The following is a 24375-nucleotide window of genomic DNA, read 5'->3' as shown; positions in this document are numbered from 1 at the left end:
TTAAGATGGCTAAGAGCAAGACTCAACTATGTAACATGCCAGCCTTTTGGGACAACCAACTTGGAAAATACATATCCTCTAAACCAGACGTCCACAAATCTTGAAACATGAACCTGTGACCCAGTCTGCAAATAGCTCGTTTCATACATTGTACATTGACATTTCAACCTGTCAATAAGAAATCTCTCTACATTTATACATCTTCCAAACATTGCAATGGTGACAGAACACTATCAATTAGTGGCAAATGAAATCCAAATCATGACTCTTGAGTACCATTGGAATTAATGGAGGGAGTATGTACTAGATATTTGTATAATACTTTTTTGTATTCAATTACCACTGTTGGTGCAAAAAAAAGTGCATACAGTTGAACTGCAATGGGTGAAAATGTGAATCAAACTAAAGGTATTTGCTCTGACACGCGCTGTATATATGGATATACTGAACAAGCCAGCGGCTGCAAGAGCAACAAGAGCGGCAAATATACACAGCAAACACTTGAGTACGGGAGCAGGGTGAGGAAACTATCCTTGTCGATCAGCGGGAGATTCGGAGTCGGACGGAGTTGGTGGAGGGGACTGCAACTGACAGCTAGCGGAGGGGAACCCAGGCGGCGGAGGAGGCGATTCCAGGCAGAGGCAGCGGCGGCCGGCGGCGCGCTCGTGAACCTGTCGCGGCAGTCGGGATCGAATCCCCACTCCCCAATGCCTGGGATCCATTGGAGCCGATCCGAGTCAAGCCAGGATATCATGCATGCACTGTAAAAAGTAGGAGCCGATCCGAGTCAAGCCGGGAGCCGGGAACTGATGCGGAGGTGACAATCCGTACGATGCTGAGCTTGTCATCGTTTGCAGAGTTGGCGCAGGATATCATGCATGGCAGCGCAAGGATCGGATTCCAAACCCGAGTCGAGCACACGCCAAGCTCACGGCCACGCACGCGATTCCATCTATATATACTCCTCCAGACGACCCCATCGAACGGAAGCAACCAAGAAGCCAGAGATCGAGTACTCAAGTCTATATTTTGGCGGCCGGCGAAGCTCCGTTGACTCAAACAAGGACGCACCTCGCCGCCAGCAAGCGACCACCGATCGTGAACACAAGATGCAGATCTTCGTCAAGACCCTGACGGGCAAGACCATCACCCTGGAGGTGGAGAGCAGCGACACCATCGACAACGTCAAGGCCAAGATCCAGGACAAGGAGGGGATCCCGCCGGACCAGCAGCGGCTCATCTTCGCCGGGAAGCAGCTGGAGGACGGCCGCACGCTGGCCGACTACAACGTCCAGAAGGAGTCGACGCTGCACCTCGTGCTCCGCCTCCGCGGCGGCCTCTCCATCAAGGTCAAGACGCTCACCGGCAAGGAGATTCAGATCGACATCGAGCCCACGGACACGGTCGACAGGATCAAGGAGCGCGTCGAGGAGAAGGAGGGCATCCCGCCCATCCAGCAGAGGCTCATCTTTGGTGGCAAGCAGATCGCGGATGACAAGACGGCGCACGACTACAAGATCAAGGCTGGGGACGTGCTCCACCTCGTGCTCGCGCTCAGGGGCGGTGCTTGCTAGATATTGTCTGGGGTTTTACACGAGCTTGAATTAGGGTTTAGCTGTAGTTTTATTAGTAATACTAGCATTTATCTTTTGTATGAAATGCATGGACAGTTTTTTACTTAGCGAACATGTTTTGAATCGATGAACTTTTTTGAAATTGGAGAACAAATCTTGAAATTAATGATTTTTTTAGTTTATGCGAACATTTTTTTTAAATTCCATAGACATATTCTTCGAACTCATGAATATGTTTTTAATAGATGATAATTTTCCAAAATATGAATGTTTATATTTGCTAAATATATTTTTGAAAATCATGAATTATTTTATAATATGCGAACAATTTTTAAAAATCATCCACATTTTTTTGAATCCGTAAACATTTTATGATTTTCCAAAGCATTTTTTGTATTATAGAACAATTTACGATATCATGATTTTTTTTCAAAATTTCGCAACTTTTAAAATTTGGCTTTCTGAAAAATCCCGATTCAATTCATAAAGAAAAATCAAATTGAAAAAATAAAATATGGGTGGGCTCATGAACCGGTGCTCGGACAAAGGAGGTGCATGCTGTATTAAAGATAGAAAAAAAAGAGGGAAAAGAAATTGTAAGAAAAGGGATCAAACCCAGCTCAACTGGGTGTAGAAGAGGTGCTCGAGCCAATACGCCTAATACCTGGTCTTGGTAGATCAGGGTCTCAGTCTTTAAGAGTCGTAATGGTCAGTGAATTTGACAGGGAAAAAAGTTGATTCGTTTTCTTCACTTTTGGATGGTATAGTGGGTAATTTAAATAAACTTCGGAGGTAATATTTTTAACGTACGACAGAAGCACTCCGTGCTTTATTATTACTAGCAAAATGGCCCGTGCGTTGCAATGGGAGAAAAAAAATCATAATCTTCAATGATGATGACCACATTATGTTCACACATCATCGCTTGATTTTGAAATTTTGTGCAGAAATGGAAGAAAATATTTCAACTTTTAAATTTATTCACAAGTTGAAGCAATCTTTACATTTTCAAAAAAAAATATCATGGTTGTCAAAAATCTTGGTAACTCAAAGAATTATTCTTAATTTCAAGATTTTTTTTAGAAAACATACAATAATAATTTGATCCATCCAACAGTTAATTCTTCAAAAATCACACGGGTATATTTTCACAAAGACTTAGAAGCATTAATGTTTAACTAAATACATTAGATCTTTCATGAACAATTTTACAAATATGAGAAGAATCTTAAAATCGAGATCATTTTTTACAATTTACAAACATTTACTAAAAATCATGAATATTTTTTATATTTCAAACGGGTTTAAATATTTTCTTTTGAATTGGCGACCAATTCTAGAAAAGATGAACATATTTTTTGATTTTGGAGGATTTTACTTTTTGAAACGGATGAAGTTTTTGTGAATAAACAAACATTTTTATAAGTCATCAATATATTTATTAAATTCACGGACATTGTTTTGGAATTTGCAAAAAAATATATAAAAATCCGGTGCCTTTTTTGAATCCACAAACATTTTATGTTTTCGTCAACATTTTAATTCAAAATTCGTATTTTTTAATATGCAAATGCTTTTGTAATTCTAAAATATTTAAAGTAGAAGTAAACAAAAATGGAACGGAAAAAATTAAATAAAAAAGGAAACTATCAAAACAGGCATTAGTTATTTTTAAAATTTTAGGATATTTTTGAAATGCATTAACATATTTTGAATTAGAAATCATCTTTTAAATGCTTTTAATAATTTTTAAGACATGGGTTTGATTTCAAATCATGGACTTTTCTTATTTTACAAACATTTTTTCAAACTTGCAAACATTTTATGTATAAGCGAACATTTTTTACAAAAACTCCAAGCAGTTTTTGAAGTCACAAACATTTTATTTCTTAAATATGTTGATTTAAAATTGTAAGTTTATTAAAAGTTTAAAGGTTATTTGAAGTTCGAAATTATTTAAAATAGAAAAATAAAATGGAACTGAAGATAAATAAATAAACGGAACTAAAAAAACTGGCACCTCTGCATGGGCCGGCCCATACGGTGTGCTGGATATTCTCCCAGGGTGCAGAGCGTAATATATGAGATTTTTACATAGGCCGGCCCAGTCCGAGATTTTCCGCTTTGTGAAACGTTTTCTATTACTTACCGGTGGCATGGTGGGTAATTTATGCAAATTTCAGGGGCAATTTCCATGACGTACCATAGAAGCAATAGGTGCTTTATTAATAGGTAAAGATTAGGAGTAGAAGGCATGCCGGAAGATCGTCGTGACCGCCCTCGGCCAGGACCTTGGTCCCCTGCGTGATCCTCCCCACGGCCGCCTCCGTGATGCTAGGCGTCGTCCGAACTGCAGCAGATCGGCCACACAATCGTCAACCAACCCTCTACGCTACGTGTTAATTAATCTAATCCAGCCATGAACGTGAACCCATTCCGGTAATGGGTTCAGTATAACCCACGGTGCTGCCATGTGTTGCGCGACAGGTCCTCGGCCTTCCGGGTCGCCTCGCCGACCTTCCGCCCCCACAGCGACAGCGCGTTCTTCACCGTCTCCTTGGTGCCTGCGTAGAGCTCGTTTCCATCAGTGGCCTGACAGTGACAAACAGTAGCAAATCAACCATCTTGCCGCCAAGGCCGACACTTCAGGCAGCCACGAGCATGGTCGCAGGATGGTGAAGGAGAGCGTGGTCGCAGACATGGCCGGGAGAGACCCACCTCGACGCCGGTGACCCCCGTCGGTGAGGATCTCCTCCACCGCCAGATGCTCCGCCTGCGCTCAGGATCTGGGCGGAGCTCCGGAGGAGGCAGGGCTGGGGGCGACGGCTTCGGCAGCTCGCCGGCGGCGAGATCAGGCGTGGATCAGGGCCGGCGACCGGCGGGAGGAGCGAGGCAGCGACGAGCGGGAGGAGCGGGGCGGCGGTGCGGTGTGCAGATCAGGGGCTCGGGAGGAGTCGGTGGCTGCCTGCTGCCTTGGCCCGTCCCGATGCAGGTTTTTTTACCACTTAATGAAGGAGCGCGGGTTGATTACGAAAAAACAGAAGGGTGATTTTGCAAAACTGCATCATCGGCTGCCCAGAGAGACGATTAACTCTATACTTTTGAACTTTTTGGTGCAGGTGATGTTTACGTGGTGTGAGGAGGTTCTCCTAATGGTTCGATAACCTTGGTCTCATCACTGAGGGAAATACCTACCGTCGCTATACTACATTATCCCTTCCTCTTTGAGGAAATAGTGACGTAGTTCTAGGAGACATCAAAAGGAATTTCTGGCGTCGTTGTCGGGGAAGATCAAGTCAAGATAGTCTCCCGCCAACGTGCCACCCATCTACCTCTCCGCCCCTCTTGATAGATCAAGAAGGCGGGGATTTTCATCGAGATGTACGTGTGTTGACGCGGAGGTGCCGTCCGTTCGGCACTAGATCGGGATGGATCGTGATGGGATCGCGAAACGGATCGTGATGAGATCGTGGGACGGGCTACGATTTGGATCGCGAAGATGTTCCACTATATCAACCGCGTTATATACACTTTTGCTTAGCGATCTACAAGGGTATGTAGATTCATTCTCCCCTCTCGTAGATGATCATCACCATTCATAGGTATTGCGTGCGCGTAGGAAAATTTTTGTTTCCCCAACAGTGGCATCATGAGCTAGGTTCATGCGCAGATGATATCTCGAGTAGAACACAAAAGAGTTTGTGGGGGTTGATGTTCAATTTGCTTCCCTCCTTAGTCTTTTCTTGATTCAGCGACATTATTGGATTGAAGTGCCCCGGACCAACTTTACTCGTACGCTTACGAGAGACCGGTTTCATCGACTGACATGCAACTTGTTCCATAAAGATGACTCGAGGTGTCTGTTTCTTCAACTTTAGTTGAATTGGATTTGGCTGAGGCGGTCCTTGGAGAAGGTTAAATAGCAACTAGCATATCACCGTTGTGGTTTTACGTAAGTAAGATGCAATTGTACTAGATACCCATAGCAGCCACGTAAAACATGCAACAACAAATTAGAGGACATCTACCTTGTTTTCGCAGGGTATGCTTGTGATGTGTTATGGCCAATGACATGATATGATATATTGGATGTACGAGATGATCATGTTGCAATAGTTAAATATCGACTTGCACGTCGATGCTACGACAACCGGCATGAGCCACAGGGTTGTTTTTAAATTTATTTTGTGCTTGCAGATGCTCTTGCCATATCGCTAGTGATACGTCTCCGTCGTATCTACTTTTCCGAACTCCTTTGCCCTTGTTTTGGACTCTAATTTGCATGATTTGAATGGAACTAACCCGGACTAACGTTTTTTCAGCAGAATTGCCATGGTGTTGTCGGGAGCCCGATCCTAAGCCATAGGAATCCAGCTTGTAACACATCGCATCCCTTTGCGGTCTCACGCACGGTTAACTCCACGGCTGCAGCCTTACCTTAGCCGGGACCGTTTGCGTCTTTTGACTCACGTATGCAATAGTGTCGCTAGCATTCCAATGTCAAAGAACCCGGATCGACATGTCTAGTCATAAACCAAAGTGGCAGTACCGCACAAGGACAGGCATACATGACCCAACAAAGCAGGTGTCGGTCATCAGCGAGTGTAGACGAGTCGTAGCAAGCTACAAGGACTCCATTACATCGCGTGACATTTCCCCAAAAGGGGACAAACACAACAACCAAGAAGGACACATGCCGGTCAACCAATGTGTCCGGAGCAGTAGCGAACTACCAAGGCTCGTTGGATCACAAAGGGGCATTTCCTTGTAAGGAGTGCTACTAAAGTTCACGACTAGGTAATCGAACCCCACACATATCAAGTACGACACACGTACGCATGGCGTACTCATATGTATAGATACATCGATGGCATCACAACATAACCATAAACATACAAGCTTTATTTAAGAGGCTCGGAAGAGCCACACACATAATATTACACATTAAGGGTCTCACGACCCATAATAGCAGTCATTCAGTTACAAGCCAGCGGAAGAGTTTAAACTGTCTGAGTACAGACAGGGCAACTAGAAGGCACATGGCCTGACTATACTACAGATCCAACGTAGGGCCAGATCGTAGCTGGGACACCAGCTACTCGTCGTCGTCGATGTCTACGAAGAACCCTCCATCAGGGTCATTAGCAACCTCTGCAACATTTATTAAGCAAACATGAGTACGAAGGTACTCAGCAGGACTTTAGGATAACTAGCTACTCATGCAAGGTATCAAAAGGGTATGGTGGGGTTTCATGCGGAAAGCCAGCATTTGACTCGTGGCTAGACAACTTGCATTTTTTAAATAATTTTGACAACTTGATTTCTCGCACACGAGTCCACTAACACCACAACAATACACTATCGTGGAATCATTCCGTCTCCATACGGAAATGCCGTCCACGACACTCACGCTTATCTTGGCAATTTTATGAGTAGTCATTGAAGTTATCTATGAACAACATATGTCTCCAAGTAGTCCATATCCGCGGACGCGGCTATTCGAATAGATCATAACCCTGCAGGGGGGTACTTCGTCACACACGCTCTCGCCACTTATCGCCATGTGCACGTCATGCACCTCGGCAACCTTCAAGCGGAAGCCCAGCGAGGGAGTCGGCCACGATCGTTAACCACACTAGTACCTAGTCCAGGTTTATCGCCTATCTGAGAGTAACCCGTACGGAAGTCCGGCCGAGGTTTCCGCCACGGCCTCAAACGATGTGCGCAGGGTTCCCAAGCCCACCATCCGGGTGCCACTTGGTACACCGTGCCACTGCCTACCTCATCACGGCCCATCTCTCAGGTCAGCACCATGCACGGCCTCCAGCATTACTATAAACACCAGAAACTACTTGCAACTCCTGGACCGAGTACTAAGCGATTAATAGGCCGAGCGGGGTCATATTTCAGGGCCCAGCATGTGGTAGTATCTAGTCTTGGATTACATACACGGAACTCGGTTCCTAAGGACGGTTCCAATGAAACAACCCGCCATGTACTCCTACACAGCCTTTCACCGGTACCTTTACCAAATCAGATTCAACACACAACCTTTGCTTACCGAACACATTCTCACAATTCTGTTCATCTCCTAGATGACAGACCATACACAACTCTAAGCATAGCATGCATAGCAGGATAAGGCACAACATAGCTCAAGCAACTACCAGGTATGCTAGGTTGCAAGGTTCGCCTATTTACTGTGACAAGGTTAGGTCATGCAAAGGAAGTGGGTCAACTAACGTGGCAAAAGCATTTGAAGCATTTGATCCTAATGCAATAAATAAGTGCAGGAGCAGGAACATGGGATTTATCGGGATGATCAAAATGGTTGCTTGCCTTGTTGCTCAGAGGAGGGACAATATCCGTCAGACGGATATTCGGTGGAATCCGGGGGTGCGGAGCCTACCGAAATGAATGGCAACAATCAATAACAATCATATGTGTCGTGGTTTTGTCACGACAGATGTCCTCGTGAGAGAACTTAGGTGTGAGGCCATCGCAACCATGTGGCGGCTTGAAGGGGTTGGTCGGAATCGAGAGACGCGTGTTTACCCAGGTTCGGCCCCTCCGATGGAGGTAAAAGCCTACGTCCTGCTTGTGTTCCATTGATGAAGATGATGATCTTGATTACAAGGGTGGAGACTCGCCACCTCTAATCTCGTGGGTGTCTAATCTGTCTATCTCATGATTTGTCTTGTCTAGACCTAAGTTGTCAATCTTGTCCCTCTTCGGGCGCCTTACCCCTCCTTATATAGGTGGAAGGGGTAGGTTTACATGTAGAGTCCTACTAGGAGTAGTAATAGGATTAGTCTCTCTTGAATCCTAATCCGGGTCTTGTTTCCTCTTCTTGGACCTTCTCTTGTGAGTCGGCCCTCCTAGCCTCTCTATGAGCCGCCTTATGCCAGGGTGCACGCTGGGCCTTGGGCCTTTGTCATTTATCTAAGTCGCCTGTGGGGACAAGTATGAGTCGCCCGCCAGGTCACTGCTGAGTCACCGATGAATCGCCAAGTCCTTTGGCGGGTCATACTCCAAGCCGGGTTACACTGCGGGGTATATCCCCGACATTAGCCCCCAAGGTTAGCTTGAATTTATTCATGGTAAGCTCCTAAAATAAGAATAATAAATAAGTTAAGGGACCGGCTTGCTCCTCTGGCCGGCTTGATTTTACTGAAGTGGCTCCTTGAAAAATCTGGGTTTCTTCTTCATAACAACGAGCCGTCTTCAGAATCATTTTGTTGGTACATGTCCTTTGTAATAAAATACATATGCCATTTGAGTCGGCCTCCAATGCTTTGGCTTGATGAAAATTTGGGAAATAAGAAATCCGCACAATGTTGAACTAGCTTCTCTTGCTTCGGCGGGTTATGATTGACAATGGCGGGTCATGCTTGACAATGGCGGGTTATCATTATTAGTAGTGCCCCATCAAACAACTGAACTCCAATTGACAAATCCGTGTGATGTTGAGCCGGTCTTTCAGTGCTTCAACTAGATAAAAATATGCTGAACCGGTCTCCCAATACTTCACCTCCATGACAGAATAAAATGTGCTCTTCAATTTTTTGATATATCCATATTACCTGTAGCCCCCAAGGGCCGGGTCATCAGTGTATGATTGGCCGGGTCTTCAATTTGAACCTCATGATCTGTGAAACAACTTAGTGATGTAGACCCCAAGGGCCGAGTTGTCTTGCCTGCGGCAACCTGGGACTTTAGATATTATGATCTGAATAGTGTAGCCCCTAAGTGACGGGTCGATTGCTTGCGGCGACTCGGGACTTCCACGTTCTTCTCTTTTGAAAATAAAATATCATATGATGTAGCCCCCAAGGGGCGGATAAAAATGATGAGCCGGTGCTTCCTTGAATCCATACTTGAATAAAGAGCGGTATGTAGCCCTCCAAGGCCGGTTTATCTCCTTGAGGTAGTCGGGTCTGTTGATGATGTGATGATTTGAAAAGCGGATTGCATTAGCCCCCAAGTGTCATGGTGTATGCTTGCAGCGACATGGGACTTTCATACTTTGATGTAATCTTGATTTGAATAATGTAGCCCCCAAGTGTCGGATTGTGTGCCTGCAGCGACTCGGGGCTATTCCTTCCATTGTAGAATAAAATCATGACTCCGTGAGCTGATGATGCCTTTGTGATAAAAGAAATCCTTGACCGTGGTTGCAATGTAACCCGGCAAATATATCCTTGAGAAATCCATATGTCGGAACAATCGGCCCAAGATATTTTGAGGCGAGTCAGGAAAAAGCCTGAAAAACCTTGTGGCAGTGCCAGGAAGGTAAAAAATAGCAATTTCGTCGGCTCATAAGGTCGTGACAGGATAGGGCGAGTCAAAAAGCTCAAGCGCCACCCAAGATAATGATTTCGTCGGCTCATAAGGTTGCGACAGGATAGGGCGAGTCAGAAAGCTCAAGCGCCACCCAAGATAATGATTTCGTCGGCTCATAAGGTCGCGACAGGATAGGGCGAGTCAGAAAGCTCAAGCGCCACCTAAGATAATGATTTCATCGGCTCATAAGGTCGCGACAGGATAGAGCGAGTCATAAAGCTCAAGCGCCACCCTAAGATGATGGTTTCGTCAGCTCATAAGGTCGCGACAGGATGGGACGAGTCAGAAAGCTCAAGCGCCACCCTAAGATGATGGTTTCGTCGGCTCATAAGGTCGTGACAGGATGGGGCGAGTCAGAAAGCTCAAGCGCCACCCTAAGATGATGGTTTCGTCGGCTCATAAGGTCGCGACAGGATGGGGCGAGTCAGAAAGCTCAAGCGCCACCCTAAGATGATGGTTTCGTCGGCTCATAAGGTCGCGACAGGATGGGGCGAGTCAGAAAACTCAAGCGCCACCCTAATATGATGGTTTTGTCGGCTCATAAGGTCGCGACAGGATGGGGCGAGTCAGAAAGCTCAAGCGCCACCCTAAGATGACAATTTTTCTGTAATGACCCGTGGTTCTTGAATTATTCATCCCAGTTGAGTCTGCCGAGCCATGTCCATGTAGCCCCCGAGTCTTAAGTCGACTCAAGGAGGCGGCTTGAGAGTCTCCATACTTGATTGTGGCATAAACCGATAGAGAAAATATACTGGTACTCGCTCCATCTCCAAGATATAAAGCCACTGCACCGGTAAGTTGATATTGTCCGGACCATGAGGGTGGCGACTTGCGTCCTTCTGTTGGACGGCTCGTACAGGCGAGCATTACACCGGCAGGTTGAGAGTTGTCTGGCGATTTGGCACGGACTCAAGAATCGGTTGCGGCGTTGTAAGCAGCCTTGGTTGTGCGGACGTGAGAGTTTGGCCGCGTCATTGTGAGTTGTCTTGGTCGTGCGGACGTGAGAGTTGGCCGCGCCATTGTAAGGCGTCTTGATCGCGTGGTCGTGAGAGTTGTCTGGCGTTTTGGCATGGACTCGAGAATCGGCCGCGATATTGTAAACCGCCTTTGATCATGCGGAAGTGACAGTTGGCCGCATCATTTGTAAATAGGCGCTCGCAGCGAGTTGTCCGTCAATTATGAACTGGCATGGACGGCGAGTTGGCCGCGGTATTGTAAACCGGCTGATGAATCCGTTGAGCATCGCCCGTAATATTATATCATACTTGTATTGAGTACTTGTCCTGATGATTTTGTCGGGTGAAATACCGATGACCCATACGCAGACGGTGGTGCTGGTCTAGTCGTCCACGTTGTTGTATTTTCAGATGTTGCCTTGTAGTCATAGTATTTCTTGAGCAATCCACGTGGATGCATGTCCATGCACATGGATCAAATCACATTGTCCATTGTGGCTTGGCTTCCTTGCCGAGCGTGGAGTTAATCAAAACATTTCCGGTCTTGCCATCCTTACGAACACTGCTATCCACGAGCCCCAAAGGTTCACCAGCGGCCAAAAGCTCGATGGGCCGGCGCGTGCTCGAGGGAGGAGCCGCCCCAGCTGGCGATGGCGTAGTCGGACGACTTCTCGTCGGGGGGGGGGGGGGGGCAGGCGAGCAGCGGTGTTGGTGCGGCCGGCGGCGGAGAGTCGGCTCGCTGTGAGATGGCCGGCTCAAGGTGAGGCCTGGCCAGCCCGAGGCGAGGTGAGCCATGGTGGAGATGAAGCTAGTATGTGCCTATTAGCTGCCTTTGACCTTCATGTAGTGACACGTAGGGACTCAGTCCATTAAATTTCACATCTGAGGTGGTTTGATCATGCGGGGAGCTCCTGATCGCAACTGCCTGTGCATCTGTCACGACCTAACACGAAAAGTAACGTCCGGACGGCTTGCCACCAATTGAGCTGCTAAGTAAGCTGAGCTGGTCTCGGTCTTCATGCCTTCCGGTCTTGATATGACTTTGATCCTGATGCGTGTAAATCAGTCTTCCGTCGTTGAGGCAACACTTTTGGCTGCTGTTGTTTGATCGCTGTTGAGGTGAGGTGGAGCCCAAGTCATGCGGCAAGGAGAGATCCATATGTTCGAGAAATCCATAAGTGTTGTAGTTTACTACAGAGCACAAGTTGAAGAAATCCAAGGGCCGGTCAATTAGATGACTCGGCATTATATGTGATAGGGCGGCTCTTCGACAATAATCAATTCTTCTGAGCTGGCTCAAAAACCCCAATCATTTAACACTGGTTATGATAAACCATGATAAAAATCCAGCCAAATTGGCTATTCAAAGATTAATTTGCACTTGTAGTAACTTATGCTTTGACCCGGTTTGAAGACCGGCATGATATGTATGTATGATGCATGATGCAATGCAAGATGATGCATGTATATGACAGAATAGTGCTGGTATATGAGACTTGAATCTTACTTCAATGAAACTAGCTTGTTAGCCACTGGTTTATCCTCGATCTCTGTAAGTCGGCACTCGCGACCAATCGATGTTTTAACCTCGATAGTTCAGGGTCCAACTGGATTGACATATCGAGAGTACACGGGATTCGGAGTAACATCATGCAGACAGGCAGGTTTAACCAAGTTTCAAAGAAGGCGGCTTAATAGCCCATGGAATATCCTCGCTTTCTGTAAGCCGGCACTCGCGACCAATCGATGTTTTAACCTCGATAGTTCAGGGTCCAACTGGATTGACATATCGAGAGTACACGGGATTCGGAGTAGCATCATGCAGACATGCAGGTTTGACCAAGAAGGTGTCTTAATGGAAAATGGAGTATCCTCGCTTTTTGTAAGCCGGCACTAACGACCAATCGATGTTTTAACCCGGATAAGTTCAGGGTCCATATGGATTGACTTATCATGAAACGGAGTACACGGGATTCGGAGTAGCATCACGCAGACAGGCAGGTTTAACCATGAATTCTTGCCATTAAGCCGGGCACCATGTTGAAGTGCGCATCGTGGCGACTCGTCCTCTTGGGCGACTTTAAAATGCCCGCCAATGAAGCAGCAGCCCTTGGAGCCGGGTTTGTTGGAATTATGCCCTAGAGGCAATAATAAATATAGTTATTATTATAATTCCTGTATCAAGATAATCGTTTATTATCCATGCTATAATTGTATTGAATGAAGACTCATTTACATGTGTGGATACATAGACAAAACACCGTCCCTAGCAAGCCTCTAGTTGGCTAGCCAGTTGATCAAAGATAGTCAGTGTCTTCTGATTATGAACAAGGTGTTGTTGCTTGATAACTGGATCACGTCATTAGAAGAATCACGTGATGGACTAGACCCAAACTAATAGACGTAGCATGTTGATCGTGTCATTTTGTTGCTGCTGTTTTCTGCGTGTCAAGTATATATTCCTATGACCATGAGATCATATAACTCACTGACACCGGAGGAATGCTTTGTGTGTATCAAACATCGCAACGTAACTGGGTGACTATAAAGATGCTCTACAGGTATCTCCGAAGGTGTTAGTTGAGTTAGTATGGATCAAGACTGGGATTTGTCACTTCGTGTGAACGGAGAGGTATCTCGGGGCCCACTCGGTAATACAACATCACACACAAGCCTTGCAAGAAATGTAACTTAGTGTAAGTTGCGGGATCTTGTATTACGGAACGAGTAAAGAGACTTGCCGGTAAACGAGATTAAATAGGTATACGGATACTGACGATCGAATCTCGGGCAAGTAACATACCGAAGGACAAAGGGAATGACATACGGGATTATATGAATCCTTGGCACTGAGGTTCAAACGATAAGATCTTCGTAGAATATGTTGGATCCAATATGGGCATCCAGGTCCCGCTATTGGATATTGACCGAGGAGTCTCTCGGGTCATGTCTACATAGTTCTCGAACCCGCAGGGTCTGCACACTTAAGGTTCGACGTTGTTTTATGCGTATTTGAGTTATATGGTTGGTTACCGAATGTTGTTCGGAGTCCCGGATGAGATCACGGACGTCACGAGGGTTTCCGGAATAGTCCGGAAACGAAGATTGATATATAGGATGACCTCATTTGATTACCGGAAGGTTTTCGGAGTTACCGGGAATGTACCGGGAATGACGAATGGGTTCCGGGAGTTCACCGGGGGGGGGGGGGGGGGAACCCACCCCGGGGAAGCCCATAGGCCTTGAGGGTGGCACACCAGCCCTTAGTGGGCTGGTGGGACAGCCCAAAAGGGCTCTATGCGCCAAGAAGAAAAAATCAAGAGAAAAGAAAAAAAAGAGGAGGAGGTGGGAAGGAAGGGGGACTCCCTCCCACCAAACCAAGTCCAACTCGGTTTGGGGGGGGGGAGTCCTCCCCCCTTGGACTCGGCCGACCCCCTTGGGGCTCCTTGAGCCCCAAGACAAGGTCCCCTCCCTCCCACCTATATATACGGAGGTTTTAGGGCTGATTTGAGACGACTTTCCCACGGCAGCCCGACCACATACCTCCACGGTTTTTCCTCTAGATCGCGTTTCTGCGGAGCTCGGGCGGAGCCCTGCTGAGACAAGGTCATCACCAACCTCCAGAGCGCCGTCACGCTGCCGGAGAACTCTTCTACCTCTCCGTCTCTCTTGCTGGATCAAGAAGGCCGAGATCATCGTCGAGCTGTACGTGTGCTGAACGCGGAGGTGCCGTCTGTTCGGTACTAGATCGTGGGACTGATCGCGGGATTGTTCGCAGGGCGGATCGAGGGACGTGAGGACGTTCCACTACATCAACTGCGTTCACTAACGCTTCTGCTGTACGATCTACAAGGGTACGTAGATCACTCATCCCCTCTCGTAGATGGACATCACCATGATAGGTCGTCGTGCGCGTAGGAAAATTTTGTTTCCCATGCGACGTTCCCCAACAGTGGCATCATGAGCTAGGTTCATGCGTAGATGTCTTCTCGAGTAGAACACAAAAGTTTTTGTGGGCGGTGATGTGCGTTTTTCTGCCCTCCTTAGTCTTTTCTTGATTCCGCGGTATTGTTGGATTGAAGCGGCTTGGACCGACATTACTCGTACGCTTACGAGAGACTGGTTTCATCGTTACGAGTAACTCCGTTGCTCAAAGATGACTGGCAAGTGTCGGTTTCTCCAACTTTAGTTGAATCGAATTTGACCGAGGAGGTCCTTGGATGAGGTTAAATAGCAACTCATATATCTCCGTTGTGGTGTTTGCGTAAGTAAGATGCGATCCTACTAGATACCCATGGTCACCACGTAAAACATGCAACAACAAAATTAGAGGACGTCTAACTTGTTTTTGCAGGGTATGCTTGTGATGTGATATGGCCCATGATGTGATGTGATATATTGGATGTATGAGATGATCATGTTGTAATAGAAATATCGACTTGCACGTCGATGGTACGGCAACCGGCAGGAGCCATAGGGTTGTCTTTATACTAACGTGTGTGCTTGCAGATGCGTTTACTATTTTGCTAGGATGTAGCTTTAGTAGTAATAGCATGAGTAGCACGACAACCCCGATGGTAACACGTTGATGGAGATCATGGTGTGGCGCCGGTGACAAGAAGATCGTGCCGGTGCTTTGGTGATGGAGATCAAGAAGCACGTGATGATGGCCATATCATGTCACTTATGAATTGCATGTGATGTTAATCCTTTTATGCACCTTATTTTGCTTAGAACGATGGTAGCATTATGAGGTGATCTCTCACTAAAATTTCAAGACTAAATTGTGTTCTCCCCGACTGTGCACCGTTGCTACAGTTCGTCGTTTCGAGACACCACGTGATGATCGGGTGTGATAGACTCAACGTTCACATACAACGGGTGCAAAACAGTTGCACACGCGGAACACTCGGGTTAAGCTTGACGAGCCTAGCATGTGTAGACATGGCCTCGGAACACATGAGACCGAAAGGTCAATCATGAATCATATAGATGATATGATTAGCATACGGATGCTTACCACTGAAACTATACTCAACTCACGTGATGATCGGACTTGAGCTAGTGTAAGTGGATCATGAACCACTCAAATGACTAGAGAGATGTACTTTTTGAGTGGGAGTTTAGCAAATAATTTGATTAAGTTAAACTCTAATTATCTTGAACATAGTCTAAGTCCACTTTGAATATATTTGTGTTGTAGATCATGGCTCACGCGACAGTCATCCTGAATTTTAATACGTTCCTAGAGAAAGCTATGTTGAAAGATGATGGAAGCAACTTTGTAGACTGGGCTCGTAATCTTAAGCTAATCTTACAAGCTGGGAAGAAGGATTATGTCCTTAATGCTGCGTTAGGAGATGAACCACCCGCTACGGCTGATCAGGATGTTAAGAACGCTTGGTTAGCACGTAAGGAGGACTACTCAATAGTTCAATGTGCAGCCTTGTATGGCTTAGAACCGGGACTTCAACGTTGCTTTGAGCGTCATGGAGCATTTGAGATGTTCCAGGAGTTGGAGTTTATCTTTCAGAAGAACGCCCGGATCGAGAGGTATGAGACCTCCGATAAATTCTATGCCTGCAAGATGGAGGAAAACTCATCTGTCAGTGAACATGTGCTCAAAATGTCTGGGTACTCAAACCGTCTAGCTGAGCTGGGGATTGAACTCCCGCAAGAAGCTATCACTGACAGAATCCTTCAATCACTGCTGCCAAGCTATAAAGGCTTTGTGTTGAACTACAACATGCAAGGGATGAACAAGTCTCCCGGCGAGTTGTTTGCGATGCTGAAAGTCACAGAGTCTAAACTCCGTAAAGAGCATCAAGTGTTGATGGTGAATAAGACCACTAGTTTCAAGAGAAACGGCAAAGGCAAGAAGGGCAATTCGAAGAAGAGCGGCAAGCGTGTTGCCAATCCGACGAAGAAACCCAAAGCTGGACCTAAGCCGGAAACGGAGTGTTACTATTGCAAGGGTATGTGTCACTGGAAGCGCAATTGCCCCAAGTATCTGGCAGATAAGAAGGCGGGCAAAGAAAAATCAGGTATATTTGATATACATGTTATTGATGTGTACTTAACCGGCTCTCGTAGTAGTGCCTGGGTATTTGATACCGGTTCTGTTGCTCATACTTGCAACTCGAAACAGAAACTGCGGAATAGGCGAAGGCTGGCGAAAGATGAAGTGACGATGCGCGTAGGAAATGGTTCCAAGGTTGATGCAATCGCCGTCGGCACAGTGTCACTTCAGTTACCGTCAGGATTAGTGATGAACTTAAATCATTGTTATTTAGTGCCTGCGTTGAGCATGAACATTATATCTGGATCTTGTTTATTGCGAGACGGTTACTCTTTTAAGTCAGAGAATAATGGTTCTTCTATTTCTATGAGTAACATCTTTTATGGTCATGCACCGAATGTGAGAGGATTGTTCATATTGAATCTTGATAACGATACGCATATACATAACATTGAGACCAAAAGAGTTAGAGTTAACAATGATAGCGCCATATTTTTGTGGCACTGCCGCTTAGGTCATATTGGTGTAAAGCGCATGAAGAAACTCCATGTTGATGGACTTTTGGAGTCACTTGACTTTGATTCACTTGACACGTGCGAACCATGCCTCATGGGCAAGATGACTAAGACTCCCTTCTCAGGAACAATGGAGCATGCAAGTGACTTGTTGGAAATCATACATACCGATGTGTGTGGTCCGATGAGCGTGGAGGCACGCGGCGGATATCGTTATTTTCTCACCTTCACTGACGATTTAAGTAGATATGGTTATGTCTACTTGATGAAGCACAAGTCTGAAACATTTGAAAAGTTCAACCAATTTCAGAGTGAAGTGGAAAATCATCGTACCAAGAAGATCAAGTTCCTACGGCCTCATCGTGGGGGTGAATATCTGAATTTCGAGTTTGGTGCTCACTTAAAACAATGTGGAATTGTTTCACAGTTAACACCGCCTGGAACACCACAACGTAATGGTGTGTCCGAACGTCGTAATCGTACTCTATTAGAGATGGTGCGATCTATGATGTCTCTTACTGATTTGCCGTTATCATTTTGGGGCTATGCATTAGAAACAGCTGCATTCACTTTAAATAGGGCACCATCAAAATCCGTTGAGACGACACCATACGAACTATGGTATGGAAAAAGGCCTAAGTTGTCGTTTCTTAAAGTTTGGGGATGTGATGCTTATGTCAAAAAGCTTCAGCCTGAAAAGCTGGAACCCAAAGCGGAAAAGTGCGTCTTCATAGGTTACCCAAAAGAGACAGTTGGGTACACCTTCTATCTCAAATCCGAGGGCAAAGTGTTTGTTGCTAAAAACGGAGCTTTTCTCGAGAAGGAGTTTCTCTCGAGAGAATTGAGTGGGAGGAAGATAGAACTTGACGAGGTTGTCGAACCTCTCATCCCTCTGGATGGTGGCGCAGGGCAAGGGGAAACCTCTGTCATTGCGACGCCGGTTGAGGAGGTAGTTAATGATGAGGATCATGAAACTCCAGTTCAAGTTTCTGTCGAACCACGCAGGTCGACGAGACCACGTGCTGCTCCAGAGTGGTACGGTAATCCCGTCTTATCAATCATGTTGTTAGAAAATAATGAACCTGCGAATTATGAAGAAGCAATGGTGGGCCCAGATTCCGACAAATGGCTGGAAGCCATGAAATCCGAGATAGGATCCATGTATGAGAACAAAGTGTGGACTTTGGAGGTACTACCTGAGGGTCACAAGGCTATTCAGAACAAATGGATCTTTAAGAGGAAGACGGACGCTGACGGCAATGTGACCGTTTATAAACTCGACTTGTGGTAAAGGGTTTTTCACAAGTTCAAGGAGTTGACTACGATGAGACATTCTCACCCGTAGCGATGCTTAAGTCCGTCAGAATCATGTTAGCAATAGCTGCATTTTTCGATTATGAAATCTGGCAGATGGATGTCAAAACGGCGTTCCTTAACGGTTTCCTTAAGGAAGAGTTGTATATGATACAACCCGAAGGTTTTGTCGATCCTAAGAATGCTGACAAGGTGTGCAAGCTCCAGCGATCCATTTATGGACTGGTGCAAGCATCTCGGAGTTGGAACAAACGCTTTGATGAGGTGATCAAAGCATTTGGATTTATACAAGTGGTTGGAGAATCTTGTATTTACAAGAAAGTGAGTGGGAGCTCTGTGGCGTCTAATATTATATGTGGATGACATATTACTGATTGGAAACAACGTAGAGTTTTTAGAGAGCATAAAAGATTACTTGAATAAAAGTTTCTCTGTGAAAGACCTAGGAGAAGCTGCTTACATTCTAGGCATTAAGATCTATAGGGATAGATCAAAACGCCTGATAGGACTTTCACAAAGCACATACCTTGATAAAGTTTTGAAGAGGTTCAAAATGGAACAATCCAAGAAAGGGTTCTTGCCAGTTTTACAAGGTACGAGATTGAGTAAGACTCAGTGCCCAGCAACTGATGAAGATAGAGAGCATATGCGCTCCGTCCCCTATGCTTCAGCCATAGGTTCTATCAGGTATGCGATGCTGTGCACTAGACCGGATGTTAGCCTGGCCATAAGTATGGCACGTAGGTTCCAGAGTAATCCAGGAGGGGATCACTGGACAGCGGTCAAGAATATCCTGAAGTACCTGAAAAGGACTAAGGAGATGTTTCTCATGTATGGAGGTGACGAAGAGCTCGCCGTAAAAGGTTACGTCGATGCAAGCTTTGACACAGATCCGGACGACTCTAAGTCGCAAACCGGATACGTATTTATTCTTAATGGGGGTGCAGTAAGCTGGTGCAGTTCCAAGCAAAGCGTCGTAGCAGATTCTACATGTGAAGCGGAGTACATGGCTGCCTCGGAGGCGGCTAAGGAGGGTGTCTGGATGAAGCAGTTCATGATGGATCTTGGAGTGGTGCCAAGCGCACTGAATCCAATAACCTTGTTCTGTGACAACACTCGTGCCATTGCCTTAGCAAAGGAACCACGGTTTCACAAGAAGACCAGACACATCAAACAACGCTTCAACCTCATCCGCGACTACGTCGAGGGAGAGGACGTGAATATATGCAAAGTGCACATGGATCTGAATGTAGCGGACCTGCTGACTAAACCTCTTCCACGTCCAAAACATGATCAACACCAGAACTGTATGGGTGTTAGATTTATTACAATGTAATTCACATGGTGATGTGAGGGCTAGATTATTGACTCTAGTGCAAGTGGGAGACTGTTGGAATTATGCCCTAGAGGCAATAATAAATATAGTTATTATTATAATTCCTGTATCAAGATAATCATTTATTATCCATGCTATATTTGTATTGAATGAAGACTCATTTACATGTGTGGATACATAGACAAAACACCGTCCCTAGCAAGCCTCTAGTTGGCTAGCCAGTTGATCAAAGATAGTCAGTGTCTTCTGATTATGAACAAGGTGTTGTTGCTTGATAACTGGATCACGTCATTAGGAGAATCACGTGATGGACTAGACCCAAACTAATAGACGTAGCATGTTGATCGTGTCATTTTGTTGCTACTGTTTTCTGCGTGTCAAGTATTTATTCCTATGACCATGATATCATATAACTCACTGACACCGGAGGAATGCTTTGTGTGTATCAAACGTCGCAACGTAACTGGGTGACTATAAAGATGCTCTACAGGTATCTTCGAAGGTGTTAGTTGAGTTATTATGGATCAAGACTGGGGTTTGTCACTCCGTGTGAACGGAGAGGTATCTCGGGGCCCACTCGGTAATACAACATCACACACAAGCCTTGCAAGCAATGTAACTTAGTGTAAGTTGCGGGATCTTGTATTACGGAACGAGTAAAGAGACTTGCCGGTAAACGAGATTGAAATAGGTATACGGATACTGACGATCGAATCTAGGGCAAGTAACATACCGAAGGACAAAGGGAATGACATACGAGATTATATGAATCCTTGGCACTGAGGTTCAAACGATAAGATCTTCATAGAATATGTAGGATCCAATATGGGCATCCAGGTCCCACTATTGGATATTGACCGAGGAGTCTCTCGGGTCATGTCTACATAGTTCTCGAACCCGCAGGGTCTGCACACTTAAGGTTCGACGTTGTTTTATGCGTATTTGAGTTATATGGTTGGTTACCGAATGTTGTTCGGAGTCCCGGATGAGATCACGGACGTCACGAGGGTTTCCGGAATAGTCTTGGAATGAAGATTGATATATAGGATGACCTCATTTGATTACCAGAAGGTTTTCGGAGTTACCGGGAATGTACCGGGAATGACGAATGGGTTCCGGGAGTTCACCGGGGGGGGGGGGGAACCCACCCCGGGGAAGCCCATAGGCCTTGAGGGTGGCACACCAGCCCTTAGTGGGCTGGTGGGACAGACCAAAAGGGCTCTATGCGCCAAGAAGAAAAAATCAAGAGAAAAGAAAAAAAAGAGGAGGTGGGAAGGAAGGGGGACTCCCTCCCACCAAACCAAGTCCAACTCGGTTTGGGGGGGGGGAGTCCTCCCCCCTTGGACTCGGCCGACCCCCTTGGGGCTCCTTGAGCCCCAAGGCAAGGTCCCCTCCCTCCCACCTATATATACGGAGGTTTTAGGGCTGATTTGAGACGACTTTCCCACGGCAGCCTGACCACATACCTCCACGGTTTTTCCTCTAGATCGCGTTTCTGCGGAGCTCGGGCGGAGCCCTACTGAGACAAGGTCATCACCAACCTCCGGAGCGCCGTCACGCTGCCGGAGAACTCTTCTACCTCTCCGTCTCTCTTGCTGGATCAAGAAGGCCGAGATCATCGTCGAGCTGTACGTGTGCTGAACGCGGAGGTGCCGTCTGTTCGGTACTAGATCGTGGGACTGATCGCGGGATTGTTCGCGGGGCGGATCGAGGGACGTGAGGACGTTCCACCACATCAATCGCGTTCACTAACGCTTCTGCTGTACGATCTACAAGGGTACGTAGATCACTCATCCCCTCTCGTAGATGGACATCACCATGACAGGTGTTCGTGCGCGTAGGAAAATTTTGTTTCCCATGCGACGTTCCCCAACAGGGTTATCTTGCCTGTAATGACCCGATGTTCTTGAATTATTCAGCCTCGTTGGATCTGGTGAGCCATGTCTGAATAGCCCCCGAGTCTTAAGTCGACTCAAGGAGGCGGCTTGAGTCTGCATACTTGACTGCGGCGTAAACCGGTGGAGAAAAATGATGGTACCCGCTCCATCTGATGTGTTGATGTAAATTGGACCGTAGGGACTGCGGCTTGCGCATGTCTGTTGCGTGGCTTTTATAAGTGAGCACTGCACGTTATGTTGATGTCGCCGGACTGTGAGGGTGGTGTCTTGCATCCGTTTGTTTGGGGCTCGTACAGGCGAGCACTGCACCGACGGGTTGATGTCGTCTGGACCGCGAGGGCGGCGTCTTGCATCTGTCTATTTGGCGGCTCGTACAGGCGAGCACTGTACCGACGGGTTGATGTAAACCAGACCATAGTCGCGTTTGAAACCAGCGTGGATAGGAAGTTGGTCAAGGCGTTGTAGCCAGTAGGGACGACGAGTCAATCGAGGCGTAGTAAGCCGGTATGATTGGTGGGTTGATTACGACCTTGTAAGCTGTCTTGGTCGCACGGTCATGAAAGTTGGCCGTGTCATTTTAAGCCAGCGTTGATGATGAGTTGATCATAGCGTTGTAAGCCGGTGCGCGAGTCCTTTGAGCAGCCCAGACGGACACCATTATAGAATGATGCTGGCGTGTACTCCATCTCTGATGTATTTTTCACGGATGAACGTCAGCAGGCTTTTGACATATTTGATATAGATCATGCCGCGGGCGGCGGCTTGGACCCGTCCGTTGGGCGGCTCGAGCGAGGAGGCACGGGTATGGTGTGATGATGCAGCTCCTGGTCAAACAACTTCACGTGGCTGCCTGCTTTTTTTTCTTCTTTTGATGCGAGCATGAGATGTGGGAAGTAGTACTCCAGCTGGACGTGAAAATGCCTTTAAATACTGCATCCTTGATCACCGTGTTCATCAAGTACGTATAGTACTATGGCTAATCAAAACGTCTTTTAGCTTCTGGACTTTGCAATTTCCCGGTTTTAGCTCCTATCCATCTTGTAGCAGCGAGCGGCACAGAGGTGAGCCCCCACAAACTCCATGACGAGGCCAACTTCCCCGGTAGCTGGATCCCGCTCGATGCAGTAGAAAGCAACGACGTGAGGGTTGCCGCTGCATGCCTCGACCCACCGCTGAGCCAAGAGCTGCTCATCGACGAGATCCTCACGCGCCTGCCGGTGGACACCACAGTGTGCTTCCGAGCCGTCTGCCGGGCATGGAACGAAACGCTCGCCTCCGACAACTTCATCGCCGCGCACGCCGCCAGGGCAGCCTCCGCATGCCACCCTGAGATCATCTTTTTCTTGCCGACCGTGCGGGGCGTCGCAACGTCCTTCTATGCGTGCTCGATCCCGGTGAATGGGGGCGCGCAGCCGACCGTCTTGGTTCGTCAGGTGCTCACCGCGGGCGACCTGGCCGGGGAGCACCTTGTGCTGTCGAGGAGTACGCCGTGGCTCACCCTGACGCTCTTCTTCGATGTCCGGTTGTCGGAGTACCACCTCTTCAAACTCTCCACCGGCGAGCATGTGTCCATGCTGCTGTGCGAGCAGGCGGAGGAGATTACATCGGCCGTTCCAAGGTTGATGCAGGTCAAACGGTTTCCTCTGGAGCTCTCTAGCACTGGGTGCGAGCAGGCGGAGAAATAGGAGGGGTAAGGCACGGGCGTAGCACGACGAGACGACACGGGTGAAGCTACGCCAGGGCAGGTGATGACGCGAGGTGAGGCGGCGGCTTCGGCCGGGGCGGTTCGACGGCGCTGGCCTGCGGCAGAGGCGGAGCCCACGACGGTGAACCGGCCAGGGCAATTTGGCGGCGCTGGTCCGCGACAGAGGCGGAGGAGCAGCCCGGCGGCTCAATCGACGTGGCCGAGGCGAGGCGAGCCGGCGCGAGTGAGGCATGGCTCGGCCAGCGCAGCGAGGCAAAGCAGCAGAAGATAAGCGCGGCTGGACAAGGCCATGGCGGTTCATCACGCCTGGGCGAGTCGAGACTGGCTCGGAGCCACGTGCGGCAGACGGCACGCAGAGACCGAGTCGTGGTTGTCTCTGTCTCCAGATCGTGACCAACACCAGGCGAATCCTCGCTTTTGATTTTCCTTTATTTGGACCTGAACAAGCATTGAGTAGTAACCGGATACAGCCATCCAACCCACGATCCAATTTGGAGTGGCCTTCCTCCTTTCCTTTTTTTACAGCGCATCGAATCCCTGACTCCTGCGTACATCTTCTCTGATGGATTTACTTTTATGTGCTGATGCAGATTTGCTTCTACTTGTCCAGTAGCATTAGCGATCAGATCTATAAAATTATAGTAGCGGCAACTACGTTTTTATCTCCTCGAGAGTAGACGCGTTGGAACTCCTCTGGATCTCGGCGACGTGCAAT

At 47.2% G+C, this 24375-nt stretch overlaps 1 protein-coding gene across 1 annotated transcript in view; it reads left to right on the top strand.

Annotated features, from left to right (window-relative positions):
* Positions 1-1109: 1109 nt before the first annotated feature.
* Positions 1110-24375, top strand: part of LOC123413417 (polyubiquitin-like) — a 95759-nt gene continuing 72493 nt past the window's right edge. Inside the window, exon 1 of the mRNA XM_045106348.1 lies at positions 1110-1565. Coding sequence (XP_044962283.1) covers positions 1110-1565 — 456 coding nt within the window. The remainder of the gene's footprint in view (positions 1566-24375) is intronic.

This window comes from Hordeum vulgare, chromosome 7H, assembly GCF_904849725.1.
Source record: "Hordeum vulgare subsp. vulgare chromosome 7H, MorexV3_pseudomolecules_assembly, whole genome shotgun sequence".
NCBI classification, from domain to species: domain Eukaryota; kingdom Viridiplantae; phylum Streptophyta; class Magnoliopsida; order Poales; family Poaceae; genus Hordeum; species Hordeum vulgare.
Note: the sequence above shows the minus strand (reverse complement) of the source record. Positions and strands in the feature narration are given on the sequence as shown.